The 19297-nt window shown below is 37.5% G+C and overlaps 1 protein-coding gene across 7 annotated transcripts in view; it reads left to right on the top strand.

The window, feature by feature from the left end:
- RPRD2 (regulation of nuclear pre-mRNA domain containing 2) overlaps positions 1-19297 on the top strand; it is a 90956-nt gene that overhangs the window by 39392 nt on the left and 32267 nt on the right. For all 7 annotated transcript variants that reach the window (XM_072769339.1, XM_072769338.1, XM_072769336.1 and 4 more), the window contains exon 3: positions 19195-19295. In XM_072769339.1, coding sequence (XP_072625440.1) covers positions 19195-19295 — 101 coding nt within the window. The remainder of the gene's footprint in view (positions 1-19194; positions 19296-19297) is intronic.

The following is a 19297-nucleotide window of genomic DNA, read 5'->3' as shown; positions in this document are numbered from 1 at the left end:
GCATACATGTTATATGTAGATGAATCCCTATAAAAACTGAAGGTCCACTTGTATTACGCCAGGATCGTGTGAAAGTGGGTTATATCTTTGATATGGATGGAGCTTACCTAAGTCCTATTTCTATCCCAAGCTTTCATAAAAGGCAGTTATTTTTGTTTTTTAAAATTCTCTTCTTAATTGAACTGAAAAATGAATTTATACTAATTATTATTAAAGTTTAATGATATCTTTTGACTCTCAGGGTGTAGAGAAAATTGCATGTATGTCTGACCTTTGTTGGGAAAAGATGTCATAACATATTTGGGAGAAACCGTGAGCTTGGTACTTTGAAATAAAGCACCATAAGAAGGGCTTCTTATGACTTTATGGCTACTTGTTGGTTAGTGAAGAAAGTCTTGAAACCACTTGGGAGTTTGAATTTGGACAGTTTTATTTCTTTCTCTCTGTCTCTTTTTTTTTTTTTTAAGATTTACCCATTCATTTTTAGAGCACACGTGCATGTGGGTGTGAGTGAGGAGAGGGGCAGAGGGAGAGAAAGAGAGAAAATCTCGAGCAGACTGTTTTTTGAGCAGGGAACCTGACTTGGGGCTTGATCTCAGGACCCTGAAATCATGACCTGAGCCAAAACCAAGAATCTGACACTTAGCTGACTGAGCCACCCCATTTTTCTAACTAAACTGACAGCTGCAATTTCTTTCTTTGTACACATTCTCTTGGAGATTTATCTGCTCATGGACTTAACTTTTACTCATGTACTAATAACTACTATATTTCTCTATCTAGATTTTGGGGATTTTGTTTTGTTTTCATTTTTAAAATTATTATTATTATTTAAGATTTTATTTATTCATGAGAGACACACAGAGAGAGAGAGGGAGAAACAGGCTCCATGCAGGGAGCCTGATGTGGGACTCGATCTCGGGACTCCAGGATCATGCCCTGAGCCAAAGGCAGACACTCAGCCGCTGAGCCACCCAGGTGTCCCTTTTGTTATGATTTTAAAGATTTTATTTTTACCTAGTCTCTACACCCAACATGGACTCGAACTTAGAACCCTGAGATGAGGAGTCACCTGCCTCTACTAACTGAGCCAGCCATGTGCCCACCCCCCCTTGACCATGTCTTCAGTCTCTTTTTTGTGAATTACTGCTTCATTATTATATGATGATATTCGGCTTAGAACATCTACAATAATATATCTTACATTCATATAAAGCCCTGTTCCCCAGTTTATGCGAAAATAGGTTATAAATGGGAAATTGTTATACAAATGTTATATGAAACCCACGGTAACCAACTTTGCAGGTAAGCAAATTGAATTTCATTATTTCTTCTTACAAAATGAGAAAACTGAAGCCCAGAGCAATTAAGAAATTGCCCAAACAGGGATCCCTGGGTGGCGCAGCGGTTTGGCACCTGCCTTTGGCCCAGGGCGCGATCCTGGAGACCTGGGATCGAATCCCACATCGGGCTCCCGGTGCATGGAGCCTGCTTCTCCCTCTGCCTGTGTCTCTGCCTCTCTCTCTCTCTGTGACTATCATGAATAAATAAATAAAATCTTTAAAAAAAAAAAAAAAAAGAAATTGCCCAAAGTAAAATACCAAAAGAGAGGTGAAAATAGAACTAAGATTTTTCTGACTCTTAGTCTCCTGTTATTTCTGTTTTATTTTTTTATTTTTATTTATTTTTTTTTATTTCTGTTTTACAATAGAGTCTGCCTAAACTTAATTTACAGTTTTGATCTTAAAATGGCCGCTAGGTAATTTTAAATTCTTGTCCCTTCATTTCTTAGTCACTTAGCAGAAGCTGATTCTTTGCCTATTTCTTCCTCTTTTTTTCTGTTTTTAAATTTCCCATTATCATTTCTATTTGATATATTTATATTATTAAGATAGCTTCTAACTACTTTCTCATAGTCTGATATCCTTTTCATTCACTTCAGGCTATGTACACATTGATGTTTAGAGATATGATGATTTAAGATTATAGGCTCTGGCACCACTGTACATGGGTTTGAATCCCGGTTCTGCCACCTTCCAGGTATATAACTTTAGACAATTTAAATTAGCTTTTTTTTTTTTTAATCTGTATAAATCTGCCAATAGGAGCACCTGGGTGGCTCAATGATTGAGCCTTTGGCTCAGGTCATGATCTCAGCGTTCTGGGATTAAGTCCCGTATCAGGCTCCTGAGAGCCTGCTTCTCCCTCTGTCTATGTCTCTGCCTCTAAATAAATCAAATCTTTAAAAAAAAATATCTGCTATTACAGTACCCACCTCACAGAGTTTAAGAACTACTAAATGAGTTAATACTACAAGATAAAATGAGTGCTTAGAACAGCAACTGGCATATAATGAGTACTTAATAAATGTTAGCTGGTGCTGTGATAATGAGGTTGATTAATGACAATTACTCCTACAATTATTATTAACAAGTTAATGTTACCAAATCACTGCTCTGATCATTCTTTTAAAAATATTTTTATATTACTATATAATTTAACAAATTCCTTTCCATGTTTGTTACTTTCTTTCTTTTTTTAAAAAAGATTTTATTTATTTATTCATGAGGGAGAGAGAGGCAGAGACATAGGCCAAGAGAGAAGCAGGCTCCCCACAAAGAGCCTGATGTGGGACTCGATGCTGGGATCACACCCTGAGCCAAAGATGGACACTCAACTGCTGAGCCACCCCAGGCATCCCCCATGTTTGTTACTTTGTTTGACTGTCAAACCCAACTATATAATATAAGTAGGGGCAAAGAATATTATTCTCATTTTACAGATAAGGATACTGATAATAAAGTAAATGACAAAAAGATACTTCAAGACAAGAAATTGAACATTTTAAAAAAATAAGAAAGAGTGAGATCATGTTAGTAGGGTTTTTTTACTGGGCAGTCCCGTTTTCCAAGCTCCTTGGGAAGGCACTTAAAACCCTTTACAGTCAGTTGTCAACTTCATATCCTTGTCACCAGCTCTCCTATGTTCCAGTAATGACCATTGCTCAGCCAAACACTCATACAATGTGTCTTAATACAAGTGCTTGGGAATTTTTCTTCTTGGAATATTTTTCCTTTCTTGAGAAGCAGTGAAACTTAGAAGAATCCAAGTTTTGGGATCAGGTTGCCTAGGTTCAAATTCTTGTTAGCCACATGTTAAACTGTTTAATTTTTTTGTGCTTTAGTTCTCTCACCTATAAATGAAAATGATAGTACAGTTTGTATCTTGGGACTGTTGTGAGGATTAAATAAGCTAATATATGGAAAGCACTTCTAAAAGTATCTAGATCACAAAAGTGCTCCAAAAATTAGTGAGCTCTAAGTATGTATCTCAAGAAGTTCACAAAAGAAGAACAAAATAAGACAAAGGAAGGAAGAAGATACAATAAGAGCAGAAGCTCATGAAATTAAAAAAAAAAAAAGCAAACACACAATGAATAGTCAGATTTGTAAAGAAAGCAGAATGGTAGTTGCCAGGGACTGGAAAGAGGGGAAGTGGGAGTTTAATACCTATTGTTAAATAGTTATAGAGTTTCAGTTTTGCAAGATGAAAAGAGGCCTGGAGATGGATGGTGGTGATGGTTGCCCAATATGAATATACTTAATACTACCAAGCTGCTTAAAAATGGTTAAGATAATAAATTTTGTATGTCTTTTACCACATTAAAAAGAAAAATGGGGAAAAACCATAACCACAACACTGAACAAACATACAATTGAAGGGTTCAACAAAGGAAAATGTTTTATTGTTTTTCTTTTTTGAGGAAATAATAAAATAGATAAACTTTAGATGAGTTTGACCAAGAAAAAGAAGGCATAAATAAACAGTATTAGAAATGTAGAAGGTAGAAGTGATTACAGATGTTGCAGACTATGAAAGGATAATATAAACAGCTTTATTCCAATAAATTTGAAGATATAGACAGAATGGTAAAGTTCCTCAAAAATATAAGTAACTAAAATGGCTCGAACTAGGGGTGCCTGGGTGGCTCAGTTAAGCGCCTGTTTTCAGCTCAGGTCATGATCCCAGGGTCCTGGGATCAAGCCCCACATTGGGCTCCTTGCTCAGCAGGGAGCCTGCTTCTCTGCCCCTTCCCTGCTTGGGCTCTCTCTCTGTCAAATAAATAAAATAAAATAAAAAATAATAAATAAATAAATAAATAAATAAATAAATAAAATATATTTTTTTAATGGCTCAAATTAAAAACTGCAGACCTTATAATCCTATAACCATTGAATAAATTCATTCAGTCATCAGAAATCTTCCCATAAGAACATCCCCCTGGGGATGCCTGTGTGGCTCAGCGGTTAAGCATCTGCCTTTGGCTCAGGTCATGATCCTGGAGTTCCGGGATTGAATCCCACATCGGGCTCCCTGCATGGAACTTGCTTCTCCCTCTGCCTATGTTTCTGCCTCTCTCTCTCTCTGTCTCATGAGTAAATAAATTAAAATCTTTAAAAAAAAAAAAAAAAATCCCCCTGTTTTGCAGTGGGTTTGCCACCAGAACACAAGTGTTGTGAAAGTCACTGCTAAAGCCAAACCAGAGCATAAAGGAAAATATTTATATCGACATTGTCATTGGAAAATAAGTCCACCACTCACTGCCATTTGATCACAAATGTGATGGGATCAGAAAATTTGAGAAGGTGGCTGCCAAGGTGGGAATAGGCTCCTTCAAGGATGCCTGGGTTTTGGAAAGCTGAATGTGAGCATGGTATCACTGTTGATATCTCCCTGTGGAAATTAAAAACCAGCAATTTATGTGACCCTTAGTGATGTCCTAGGACACAGACTTTATCAAGAACGTGATTACAGGTACATCTCAGGCCAGCTGTGCTATCCTGATTATTACTGCTGGTGTTTGTTGAATTCAAAGAAGGTAACTCCAAGAATGGGCAGACTCATGAGCGTGCCCTTTTGGCTTGCTCACTGGATATGAAACAACTATTTCTTGGTATTAATAAAATAGATTCCATCAAGCCACACCACAGCTAGAAGATATACAAGGAAATCATTAAGGAAGTCAACACCTGCATTAAGAAAATTGGCTACCACTCTGATACAGTAGCATTTGTACCAGTTTCTGGTTGGAATAGTGACAATATGCTGGAACCAAGTACTAATACGCTTTGGTTCAAGGGATAGAAAGTCACTGGGGAAGATGGCCATGCAGTGGAACCACACAACTTAAAGCTGTGGATTGTCTTCTGTCACAGCTTGTCCAACTAATAAGCCCTTTGTCTGCCACTCTAGGGTGACTACAAAATTGATGGTATTGATACTTTCCCAGTTGGCCAACTAGATACTAGTATTCTCAAACCCAGCATAGTGGTCTTCTTGGTTCTGGTCAGTGTTACAGAAGTAAAATCTTTTGTAATGCACCATGGAGCTTTGAGTGAAGCTCTTCTTGGGAACAGTGTGGGGTTCAGTGTCAAGGATGTGCCTGTCAGAGATGTTTTTCATGGCTCACATAGTTATTCCAAACCATCTGGTCCAAATCAGAACTGGCTGTGTATTAGTGCCAGATTGTCACATAGCTTACATGCTTATAAGTTTGCTGAGCTGAAGGAGAAGATTGATTACCATCCTGGTAAGAAGCTGGAAGATGGACCCAAACTCTTGAAATTGTTGATACTATTTTTGGCAAGCCCAGTATGTTGAGAGCTTCTCTGGCTATCCTCCTCTGAGATAGTCTTTGTTGTTGTTTTGCTGTTTGTGGTATGAGACCATTGCGGTGGGTGTTACCAAAGCAGTGAACAAGAAGGCTGCCAGAACTGGCAAGATCACCAGTCTGCTCTGTCTAGAAAGCTCAGGAGGCTAAATGAATATTATCCCTAATATCTGCCCCTCTGTTATTTTTTTTTAAGATTTTAATTTTTTTCTTAAGATTTTAATTATTTGAAAGAGGGAGAGAGCATGAACAGGAGAGGGGCAGACAGCGAGAGAGAAGCAGATTCCCCACCGAGCAGGGAGCCCAACACAGGGGCCCAATCCCAGGATCCTGGGATCATGACCTGAGCCACCCTGGCACCCCAGTGCCACCCTGTTCTTAATCAGTGGTAGAAAACCTTTCTCAAAACTGTTTGTCTTGGGATGCCTGAGTGGCTCAGCAGTTGAGCATCTGCCTTTGGCTCAACTGGATCAAGTCCCACTTCAGGCTCTCTGCATGGAGCCTGCTTTTCCCTCTGCCTGTGTCTTTGCCTCTCTCTCTCTCTTTCTCTGTCTCTCATGAATAAATAAAATCTTAAAAAAAAAAGCTGTCTCAGCTGGCCATCAAGCTTAATAATAATTTAATATTTAATGCCTCTAAAAAATAAAGTCTAGGGACGTCTGGGTGGCTCAGTGGTTGAACGTCTGCCTTTGGCTCGGGCCATGATCATTCCCACATCAGGCTCCTTGCATGGAGCCTGCTTTCTCCTCCCACTGCCCATGTCTCTCTGCCTCTCTCTGTGTATCTCATGAATAAATAAAATCTTTTAAAAAATAAAATAAAAATTTTAAAGTCTATTAAATTAAATTATCACTTATATGGTAATAAAAGCTAAAAGACAGGACAAAAGAAAAAGTACTGATTAATGGTAACAGTAGATCATAAAACCTTCAGAATAAAGGGAGAATATTTTGTAGACAATTTGTTTTGTGTGTGGCAGTTTTAAGTTACTAGTTTTCAAAATCGGTACTTTTCAGTGGGAACAACCTGACCAAAAAAATCTGTCACAGAATTTTGAGACCCATTAAAACAGTTTAATGAGAAAAACAAAATCTTTAACCTAGATGCTTCACCAACAAGTTCACCAGATATTGAAGAAGTAATTCCAATCAACACTTGTTCAGAGAAAAGAAAAAGATGTTCCTTAGCCTACCTTAATAAGACTAGCATAACCTTGATGCCAGAGTTTAACTAGGAAATATGAGGAAAGAAAATTATTTTTTTTAAAGATTTATTTATTTATTCATTTATTTATTTATTTATGATAGACAGAGAGAGAAAGAGAGAGAGAGAGGCAGAGACACAGGAGGAGGGAGAAGCAGGCTCCATGCCGGGAGCCCGACGTGGGACCCGATCCCGGGACTCCAGGATCGCGCCCTGGGCCAAAGGCAGGCGCTAAACCACTGAGCCACCCAGGGATCCCCGAGGAAAGAAAATTATAAACTGATCTTATTACTGAACAACTTGAGTCTAGTGGAACATAGAGTATAGTACATCATAACTATGTGAGGTTTATCCCAGGAATGGAAGCATGGTTTAATATAGAAAATAAATTCATCATAATTCACTGTGCTTAAAAATAAAAAGAAAAATTGTATGATGATCTCAAAAGATACAGAAAAAGTAAATTAAAAGTCCATTCATATAAAAACCAGGAATAGAAAGGAATTTTTTTTTAATTTTATTTATTTATTCATGAAAGAGAGAGAGACAGAGACAGAAACACAGGCAGAGGGAGAAGCAGGCTCCATGCAGGGAGCCCAACATGGGACTCGATTCCGGGACTCCAGAATCACACCTTGGGCTGAAGTCAGGCGCTAAACCGCTGAGCCACCCAGGGATCCCCAAAAGGGATTTTTCTAGTCTAGTAACATGTATCTTCCAAATATAAAAACCTATAGCAAACATGCTATCTATATAAGGAACAAAGCAAGGATAATGCCCAATATCAACATTTCTGTTCAACTTTGTCATGACATTCCTAGCCAGAATAGTAAGGCAAAAGGGAGAGAGGGAGGGAGCAAAGTGTGTAAAGAAAGGATTAGGAAAGGAAAAAACGAAAATCGTCATTAACTGCAGATAATATGATGAGCAAGGTTGCTGAACACAAATCAATGATAATTATTTTAGACATATACCAGAAACAAAGTAAGAAAATTAAAAAAAAAAATCTTAATTCTTTATACTGGGGAGGTGGGGGAGAGATACAGTTGATTCTTATTATTCACAATAATTATGTTCCATGAAGTTGCCTTGCCCAGTGAATCAGTGAATACTGAATCATTGTTCCTGGGGCTGATACAGAGTTAGGTTCCTGCAAACTCCCTGGTCATAATATTTTTATCAACTGATCAGTACATAACCTTATTTAATGTAGGTTTCTATATACAGCTATCTTATTTAATATATATTTATTAACATATTTTTGGCTCATTAACATTGAATTCATAGCTAACAGCACCATAATTCTCAAAGTTTATCTAATACATGTATGTTTTCTGTAGGGCACATCACAGCCTTCTTATGCTTAGAACTCTAGACAGAAGGGACACCTGGGCACCTGGGTGGCTCAGTCAGTTAAGCATCTGCCTTTGACTCAGGTCATGATCCTGGGATCTTGGGATTGAACCCTGCTGAGCAGGAAGCCAGCTTCTCCCTCTCCCCCTCCCCTGTTTGTGCTAGCTTGTGTGCTCTCTTTCTCTCTGTCAAATAAATAAAACCTTTTTTTTTTCTTTCTTTCTTTTTTTTTTTAAGGAACTTTTGACAGAAGAACTTTACTATGCTTGGGGCAATTAAAAAAAATTTATTGGAGTTCAATTTGCCAACATATAACACCCAGGGTTCATCCCGCGAAGTGCCCCCCTCAGCGCCCATCACCCAGTCACCCCAACCCCCTACCCACTTCCCCTTCCACTACCCCTTGTTCATTTCCCAGAGTTAGGTGTCTCTCATGTTTTCTCACCCTCACTAGTATTTTCACTCATTTTCTCTCCTTTCCCTTTATTCCCTTTCACTAATTTTTATATTCTCTTGGGGCAATTTTAAACAGCAAAATCATCTATCTTTAAAAATTTTAAGATAAAATTTTTTTTTTAAGATTTTATTGGGCAGCCCGGGTGGCTCAGCAGTTTGGCTCCGCCTTTGGCCCAGGGCATGATCCTGGGGTCCCCGGATTGAGTTCTGTGTCAGGCTCCCTGCATGGACCCTGCTTCTCCCTCTGCCTATGTCTCTGCCTCTCTCTCTCTTTCTCTCTCTCTCATGAATAAATAAAATCTATTTTAAAAAAAGAGAGAGAGGGAAATGACACCCCAGTAATTTAAGCAAGGAAATTTTATTTTAAGATTTTATTTATTTATTCATGAGAGAGACACACAGAGAGTGGCAGAGACACAGGCAGAGGGAGAAGCAGGCTCCATGCAGGGAGCCCGACACAGGACTCAATCTGGGGACCCCAGGATCATGCCCTGGGACGAAGGCAGGCTCTAAACCGCTGAGCCACCCAGGCGTCCCAAGCAAGGAAATTTTAATACAGAGAGTTGCTAAGTAGGTAAAATGTAAATTACTACTAGAAGGAATAAGAGAACTCTAAGGTGTAATGGGATAGTATGTGCTGAAAGCAGCTGCTACTTCTGGACCTGAGGGGAAAGTGAAGAAAGGGTCCTCTGCTGCCAACTGAGATTCAGACCTGAGGAAAGGGTGGATTTCTGCAAGAATATGCTACCTGCCATTGTAGCAGCAGAGACTGGCTGGGGAGCCCTCATCACTGACTGCAAGAACAACAACACTGCACTGTGCTCAGATCCAGCCAGGATGCCTATATGATGATCCATTTGAGAACAGAACACCAAAAAGAATCCCAACCACTTCTTTCAGCCTGTCAGTGTGGCTCCAGGGACCTCTATTGGCAGAGATTAACATTGAACCAAGGGGAAATAAGAGTTTGCAGTCTGGCTCATCTATCACAAAGAAGGGTGGGTTTAGAACTGAGAGGAAATATATTAATAACCGGCACATACAGCTGCCAGATAGGGCATACATTTTAAAGTCTACCGATACCAACATTAGCAAGACTGTGGCACAGTGGAAGCTCTCGTATACTGTTGGTTTAAGATATGATTGGTATAAAACAGTCTCCTTTTTGAAAAGTTTGTTATTTATGCACTGTGATCTTAGTATTTTACCTAGAGGCTTTTGCTCCTGAGAAACTTGCATTCATAGAGCAAGATCACTGGTAGAGAATTCATAGCAACATTGTGGTAATAAGAATTTGGAAACAATCCAAATGTTTTTCTGCATTAAAATCAATGTGTTGGGAAACCTGGGTGGCTCAGTGGCTCAGTGGCTGAGCATCAGCTCAGGGCATGATCCCAGTCCGGGGATCAAGTTCCGTATTGGGCTCTCTGCGAGGAGCCTGCTTCTCCTTCTGTGTCTCTGCCTCTTTCTCTGTGTCCCTCATGAATAAATAAAATCTTTAAGAAAATCAGTGTGTTGTGGCATATTGGAATAATCAGACAGCAAAGAATATTAATTTCAGTTATATGCAACAACATAGATAAATCTCAAATTATTAATTTCAAGTATAAAAGAATACATATATGGTATGGTATGACATATGTGATATTTATTCATGAGAGACACACAGAGGCAGGGACACACAGGCAGAGGGAGAAGCAGGCTCCATGCAGGAAGCCCGATGTGAGACTCGATCCCAGGACTCCAGAATCACATCCTGAACCAAAGGCAGGCGCTCAACTCCTGAGCCACCCAGGCCGTCCCTAAACATGATTTTTTTTTTACAGCCTAAACATGAATTTTAAATTGCAATATTGAATAAATAAAATAAGTTGATTCCTTTTAAAAATTGGATTGGCAACCTGTAAGTACAAATTATATAATAACCCATAGAGCAGTACAGTATTCCTACTTAGGTGATAAACTCTGTGAGATTTTACTCACTCCATCCCTCCTTGAGATTCAGTATCAAGAAATTTTCCCTTCCTGACTTCTTTGTTTCAGTCTAGATTAAGGAATTTTTTTTTAAGATTTTATTTATTTATTCATGAGAGACACAGAGAGAAAGAGAGGCAGAGGGAGAAGCAGGCTCCATGCAGGGAGCCCGACATGGAACTCAATCCTGGGTTTCCAGGATCACGCCCTGGGCTGAAGGCAGCGCTAAACTGCTGAGCCACCCAGGCTGCCCTGGATTAAGGAATTTTTATTCTTTGCTACCATTATACCTTGTCTCTTCTATTCTGGCACCTAACATATTACATTATAATTGATACAAGTGCTTTTTATCACCAGTTTATGCTCCTCTGACTTTGAGGTTCTGCTCATAGAAGTGCCAGGCACTTCCTAGGTGATTGGTAAATGCCTGCAAAATGGATGACTGATGATGATTGGTTGGGATGGAGATATTGTGGAGTGCTGAAAAGCCTTGTGTCTTTAACTACAGGCCCCCCAGTTATTCCTAGGATGTAGTCTATAAATATCTTAGTCTATGAGAAAGAAATTTTTAAATTTTATTTTGTAATAATTCAAAAGTAATTATAAGCATATTTAGTATCAGCTGTATGATTATCTTACAGAACAGTTCTGCAACTCCTTTTCAGTGGCTGTATTAATGTATTTGTGATTGCATTTTTTCTTTGGTTTTTGGGGGTTTTGTTATGATTGCATTGTGGCATGAGGCAGTATTTTATCAGAAACTAATGAGGACAGATATACATAATTGTTTGCATCAAGTGAAAACATTAATGATTTCACCATACACTATGGAAAATATTTCCAGTAGTTCAGATGGTGAAATAATTGAATTAGTAAGGGTTGGTAAATTAAAAGCAATGTATACATTGTCTTGCTCACATTGTAATTTATAATTTGTTTCAACAAAGTCAGTCCCTTTAATGTCAGTAGGAATGGTATTTGCTTTATATTTAATTAGTAAATTCTAGTTTGTAGTTGTTGAAGAATAGAATGTAATCAGTGGGATCCTATTAGGGTAAAAAGATATATGGAGATTTTGCAATCATCTTCATAGGAAACCCCAGAGAATTCAGACTAAAAAGGATTTAACGGGGTTGCGGGGTACAAATCAACGTCTAAGAATTAAGAGCATTTCCATGCACCAGAAATAACCAATCAAAAAATATAATAAAAGAACAGATATTAACAGTAACAACAAAAGCAAAGTAAAGTGTCTAGAATAAAAGCATATTAAGACTTGTCTGAAAAAAAAAAAGATCTGTCTGGAAAAAATTACAAACTGTTACAAAAAAGGTAATAGCTAGCATGTAAACATAGTGGACTTTAATAAAAATCCCAACAAGACATTTTGAGAAACTTGTTATACTGATTCTAAAATTCATATAGAAGAGGCACCTGGGTGGCCCAGTTGGTTAAGCATCTGCCTTTGGCTCAGGTCATGAACCCAGGGTCCCGAGATTGAGCCCCACATTGGGCTCCCTACTCAGTGGGGCATCTGCTTCTCCGTCTCCCTGCCTCTGCCCATTCTGTTTCTCTCAAATAAATAAATAAATAAAATATTTTTTAAAAAATTCATATAAAAGAGTGTCTAGGAGTAGCCAGGTAGCCAAGTCTACTTGATAAACAGTAAGTAGAACCTAACCTATGAACATGAAGATTTATTATTTGGCTATAGTAATTATAAAAGAATTTGGTATCAGTATAAGGTAGATTTAAGAAACAGAGAAAGCCCAGAAATGGACCCATACATATATGGGAGAAGTTGCATTACAAATCACTGGGGGAAAAGATGAACTGGGACAGATGTCTGGGACATATGCTTTCCGTCCAGAAAAAACACAATTTATTGTTAAATGTTTTTCAATACCATACACACAAATATATTCCAAATAAATTACTTAGTGTATAAAACGAAATTTTTTAAATGTTAGAAACAAATATGTTTTTATGACTATAAGGGTTAAAAACTCTTTTAAAGGGCACCTTGGTGGCTCAGTCAGTTGAACATCTGACTCTTGATTTCAGCTCAGATCATGATCTCAGGGTTGTGAGATTGAGCCCCTTAAGATTCTCTCTCCTCTCCATCTGTCCCTCCCTGCATTCCCTCTCTTAAAAAAAAAATCTTAGAGAGACACAAAGAACAGTACAATAAAGAAAATACTTACAGATTTAATGACATCAAAATTAGACTTCTGCATTATAGAAAACACCATAAAATAAAGACAGGTAACACGCTAGGGAAGATATTTGTTATAGGCAAATGAAAAAGAAAAGTTGTATAAATAGGAACTATTAAGGAGACACAGAATAGCAAGTTTTTAGAGAAAAAAATCTATCCAATTTCTGAGCTCCAAGGTTTTTTATTAAATGTTGATTATTTCCTTAAGTTGCCCTATTATTTAGTCTTCCATTTATTTATTTTTTTTTTAGTCTTCCATTTAGTTAGCAAATATTTACTAAGAATCTATAAGACTTAGCACATGACTTAGTAAGAATCCCAGAATAAGATCTTAATAAAGAAAAGTTATTCCCCTGAGTGAGGCATGAGCTTATGCTGTTTAGCTCTATTTATTTTAACAGTGATACGTGAGCACCTCCTCTTGTACTCTTCATCAGCTTTACTCTTTGAAATAACTTGCTAATACCTTGCTGTTTTAAAGGTAAAGGGGCGGGGGTGCTAGCTGAGGAAGCATCTATTGAATATCTTAGCAATTCTCCAAGGTCAGCCAATTGTTTGTTATTTGTAGGTCAACAATAGAGTTTAGAATTAATTTCTAGCAGTTGCTCTTTTTTCCAGCATATTTTACTTAAGGACACAGAGAATAGTTTGGTTTGACAGTAACAAGATCCAGCTGCCATTTATTCAGTTACTATTTATTTATTTTTAAGATTTTATTTATTTAACAGAGAACACAAGCTGGGGAAGCAACAGGCAGAGGGAGGAGAAGAAGCAGGCACGCTGGAGCCTGATGCAAGGGCTGATTCCAGGACCCTGAGATCATGACCTAAGGCAAAGGCAGACGCTTAACTGTCTGAACCATTCAGGCGCCCCAGTTACATTCTTGACAAAATAATAAGCTGCACCAGCAACAGTGGACATACTAGAATGACATTAACCAGAGACACCCAAGTGGCTCAGTGGTTGAATTTCTGCCTTCGACTTAGGGCATGATCCCAGAGTCCCGGGATCGAGTTTCACATCAGGCTCCCTGCATGGAGCCTGCTTCTCCCTCTGCCTATATCTCTGCCTCTTTCTTTCTGTGTCTTTCATGAATAAATAAAATCTTAAAAAAAAAAAGAATGACATTAACCAATATGCCTATGTCAGTAGTACCATGTGGTACTACTGTGGTCTGGCAGTTAGATTAAGACTGGAGAAAAGGGTTTCCTCAGAGTCATAAGAACCCCTTGGCTTCTGATAAAATTTTCTCACAAGGACTACATTACCTACTTAGATCACCTGGAATTCCACCAGATCAAACAAATATGTGCTTACAATAAAAAAAATCACCAAACACATTGGAAAACAAACCACCATAAAGGAGAATCAGCAGATTTAGCTCATCTGCCCCCACCCTCATGAGATTCAGAAGTTAGAATTATCAGAATATATAAAACAACTATATAAGAAATTTTAAAGAATGATTAATAGAGGGGTGCCGGGTGGTTCAGTTGGTTAAGTGTCTGGCTCTTGATTTTGGTTCAGGTCATGATATTGAGGTGGTGGGATTGAGTCGCACATCAAGCTCTGTGTTCAGCACAGAGTCTGCTTATCCTTTTCTCCCTCTGCTTCTCTCTCTCTCTCTCTCAAATAAATGAATAAAATATTAAAAAAAAAAAAAGGAAAAAAGAGAAAAGGGCACTGGGGTGGTTCACTGGTTGAGTGCCTTTGGTTCAGGTCGTGATCCCAGAGTCGGGGATCAAGTCCCACATCAGGCTCCCCACAGGGTGCCCCTTTATTCCTCTACCTATGTCTCTGCCTCTCTCTCTCTCTTATGAATAAATAAATAAAATCTTTTAAAGAGATTAATAGAATAAAATGAACAATGGATGTTTGGACAGATTTGAAAAAGAACCAACAAGAATTCTAGAAAGAGGGGATCCCTGGGTGGCTCGGCAGTTTGGCGCCTGCCTTCAGCCCAGGGCGTGATCCTGGAATCCTGGGATTGAGTCCCGCACTGGGCTCCCTGCATGGAGCCTACTTCTCCCTCTGCCTATGTCTCTGCCTCTCTCTCTTTCTCTCTGTCTCTCATGAATAAATAAATAAAATCTTAAAAAAAAAAATTCTAGAAAGAAAAAAAAGATTAAGCTAGAAATTAGTTCTGAAGAAATTAGAATGCAGCAATTAGGAAGAAGGACGTGAAAAAAAGATTGGAATGAGAGGCCTAATTAACATCAAATTAGCTTCCAGGAGGAGAGAACCTTTGAGGTTGTCTGAGGAGGTAATAGCTGATGACTCTGAAGGTGATGAAAAACATGAATCTGCAGTTACAGCAACCACAACATGTACTAAGCAGGATAATTTTAAAAAGAAATTCACACCTAATCATTGTAATGAAATTACAAAACCAAACCAAACCAAAAAATAACAAGTGTTAGGATGAGGGGAAAGTTCTGTTTCTGAAAGGCATGTAAAATGGTAGCATAGCTGTGGAATACAACTTGATGGTTCCTCAAAAACATTAAATGTAGAATTCCTGTATGATCTAGCAGTTCAGCTTCTGGGTATGTACCCCCAGAAATGAAAGCAGGGACTCAAACAAATACTTGTACACCAGTGTTCAGAACAACATTATTCACAATAGCCAAAAGGTAGAAGCAAACCAAGTACCAATTTTTAGAGCAGTGGATATGTAAAATGTACTATATACATAAAATAGAATATCATCTAAACTTAAAAAGGAAAGAATTCTGGTATATGCTACAACATGGACGAACCTTGAAGCATTATGTAAGTGAAATAAGCCAGTCGCAAAAAAGGTAAGTATTGTATGATTCTGCTTAAACTACAGTAGTGAAATTTACAGAAAGTATAGTGGTGGTTGTAGGGGAATGGGGGAGGTGATGTTCAATGGGTATAGAGTTTGAGTTTTGCAAGGTAAAGAGAATTGTGGAGAGTCCTTATACAACAGTGTGAATGTTGTATGTGAATGTATATATCCATAGAGATAGAAAGCAGATGAAAAGTTGTCAGGAGCTGGAGGGAGGTGGTAGTGGCAAGTTAATTGTTTAATGGGTACAGAGTTTCTGTATAGGATAATAAAAATTTTTGGAAATAGATGGTGGTGGTTGTACAACATTGTGAATATAATGAATACCCCTGAGTTGTACTTTTAAGAAATGGTTAAAAAAAAAAGGGGGGGTTAAAATGGCACGTTTTATTTTACCATAATAAAAAATAAAAAGCAATGCCAAAGAGAAAAGACAGAAAGACAAATCACATACATACACAAACCTGCAATTAGATTGACAGCACACTTTTCAACAGCAATTGTGGAAGCCAGATGACAGTTATGAAAAGTATTCCATAGCATTTCTAGAAAATAGCTGTCGATATAGATTTGCATACAAAGCAAAACCTTTCAAGAACCATTCAAATCATATAAAAATATTTTTAGAGAAACCTAAGCTGAGATAATTCACCATCAACAGACTTCTGAATCAGTTTTAGTCTGAGAAGTTAGCAATAGGGAGGGTTGGTGAATCAAACTGGCAGTAAAATAAAACATCTAGGAAAAGCCTTAACAGGAATTATGTTGAAACCTATATGAATAAATTATATTTGGGAATGTTGAATATAAATTCATAAATATTAGTGTTTTGCTGCAGTGAAGGATAATGTGGTGATACGTTATATCATGTTAATAGATAATACTTTCTCCAAATTAATATATCAGCCTAATATAATCCAAATTAAAAATACCAAAATTTCCTCTTTGTAACTTACCGTTATTCTAAATTTACTGTAGAAAAATAAGCAAATTAGAATATGAGAAATGTTTTGAAATGCAATTGGAATGAGGGAAGAAGATAAGCTACAGTTTTGAAGATAATACAGTAACAGTTGACCCATGGAAAATATGGGTTTGAACTGCTCAGATCTACTTATACATTGATTTCTTTTATTATTTGGCACAGTACCGTAAATGTATTTTCATTATGATTGTAATATTTTTTTCAGTTTAATAAGAATGCAATATATAATGTACAAAAACACGTGAACTGTTTATATCATTGGTAAGTCAACAGTAGGCTATTAGTGAAGTTTTGGGGGAGTCAAAAGTTATGTGTGGATTTTCAGTTATGGGGGATTGGAGTCAGAGTGCCCCTAGCCACCCCCCCTACATTGTTCAAGATCAATTGTATAATTTAAAAATGGATTAATAGAACAGAATTCACAGCCTAGAAAAAGATTAATATTGAATATATGCTAGAGGAAGCAGTAAATCAATGAGGAAAAGAGAAGTTATGATATTGGAACTATTAATAGGAAATCTGTTTAGATTAGAGTTTGGCTTTACATTCTGTATCAACTAGATTTCATTTAAAAGAAACATTTTTATTTCTTTCTTCATGAGACTCATGGAGAGAGGCAGAGACACAGGCAGAGGAAGAGGCAGGCTCCCTATAGGGAGCCTGATGCAGGACTCGATCTCATGATTTTGGGATCACTACCTGAGCCAAAGGCAGTCGCTCAACCACTGAGCCATCCACTTGTCCCTGTACCCAGTAGATTGTAAATGAATTACACAACTTAATTTTTTATAAATGTTAATCGTTAAAAGAAAAGTAAAAGAAAATAAGTTATATTTTTTAGTTTCTGGTAGGCTTCCTATACTTAAAAAGTGGCACTAGAGAGCACTTTTTATTTTAACAAGGCTACATTTTAAAATTATATGATTTAAAATGTAACTTAAAAATTAAAGTGCAAAAAAAAATTAAAGTGCAAAGTGGAGAAAAGATACTTGCGATGTTGGCAAAATAATATTTTATGTATAAAACTTGTTTAATCCTCAGATAAACACTAACATGCTAGTGAGTAGATAGGCACAGTTCGTAAGAGAAAGTACTGCCTTATTCCATTGATCAGGCTTAGTGTTACTAAAGGTAGGATATCAAGAGATTGTGTATGTCCTAATGGGATGCAGTATGAACGATATAGTATCATTTATTTAATATTTGCTCCCCCAAATTTGAAAATCCAGCTGATTTTCAGAGGAAAATTGAGGCATTAGTGGAATAAGCTCAATGACTCAAGAGAAGCAAATAAGTAAAGCTGGAGAATGTGGAATGTTGTGCTGGACTGTAACATCAATGAATGTCATGGGAAAAAAACTGAGAACAGTTTAATCTAATTGCTCTAGATTAAAAGAGATTGAAGAGACATTACCAAATGCAATGTGTTGACCTTCTTTGGATCCCGATTCAAACAAACCATCCGTGGGACGGTTTAGCTCCCGTCCACGTGGCTCAGCTCAGCAGTTGAGCATCTGCCTTTGGCTCAGGCTCACAGTGGTGTGATCCCAGGGTCTGGGATCGAGTTCCACACTGGGCTCCCCACATGGAGCCTTCTTCTCCCTCTGCCTGTGCCTCTGTCTGTCTCTCTCTCTGTGTCTCTCATGAATAAATAAAATCTTTAAAAAAAAAACAACTGTAAATTGACAGCTTTGAAGCATTTAAGAAAGTTTTAATGTTCAATTAAAAATATTAATAGAATATGTCAATTGTACTTCAGTTTTGAAAAATTAAAATCCTAGGATCAGTCCCGGCATCATGCTCCCAGCTCAGCAGGGAGTCTGCTTCTCTGTCTCCCTCTGTTCCTCCCCTCTGCTTGTGCTCTCTCTTGAGCATTCTCTCTCTTTCAAATAAATGAGTAAAATATTTAAAAGTTTTTTTCATTTTATTAAATTCACCTTCCCTTTTGGTATCCCAGTTGTATCAATGAGCTTATTGACTAACCCTCATAACTTCATATACATCAGAAAGCTTGGTGTGCTGTCATAGCCTCATGTATGTCATTGATAAAGAGGATTAAATAAGAATGTTTAAGATTTTATTTATTTGTATTATTTGAGTGAGAGCATGCACACAAGCGTGGGAGGAGGAGAGGGAGAAAATCTCAGGTTGACTCCATGCTAATCCCAACTCAGTGCTTGATTTCACAACCCCGAGATTATGGCCAGAGCCGAAACCAAGAGGGTGATGCTGAACTGACTGTGCCACCCGGGCACCCCAGAATATTTAAGATTCTAAAGTGTTAACTATACTTCAATTAAAAATAATAAAGTGTGTCAACTATACTTCAATTTAAAAACTTTTAAATTAAAAAATTTTTTAGAAGAGTGTTTAAGATTTTAGTCCTGCTAGGCACTAGGAAAAAAGTCTTAAACATCAGAAGACATTTGGAAAATAATTTTATTGACCACTTTATTTTCTGATTTCTAGTTTGAGACATAAATTAACATTTTTATATTGTCTTTGTCACTTTTTCTCCTCAGGGATCCATCTGTCTCTAAATCTATAGAACGAATCTTCAAAATCTGGGAAGATAGAAATGTGTACCCAGAAGAAATGATTATGGCATTGAGAGAAGCTTTGAGT

The sequence above is a fragment of the Canis lupus genome, chromosome 12 (genome assembly GCF_048164855.1).
Source record: "Canis lupus baileyi chromosome 12, mCanLup2.hap1, whole genome shotgun sequence".
Classification (NCBI taxonomy): Eukaryota; Metazoa; Chordata; class Mammalia; order Carnivora; family Canidae; genus Canis; species Canis lupus.
This window is presented reverse-complemented; position numbering and strand designations above follow the sequence as displayed.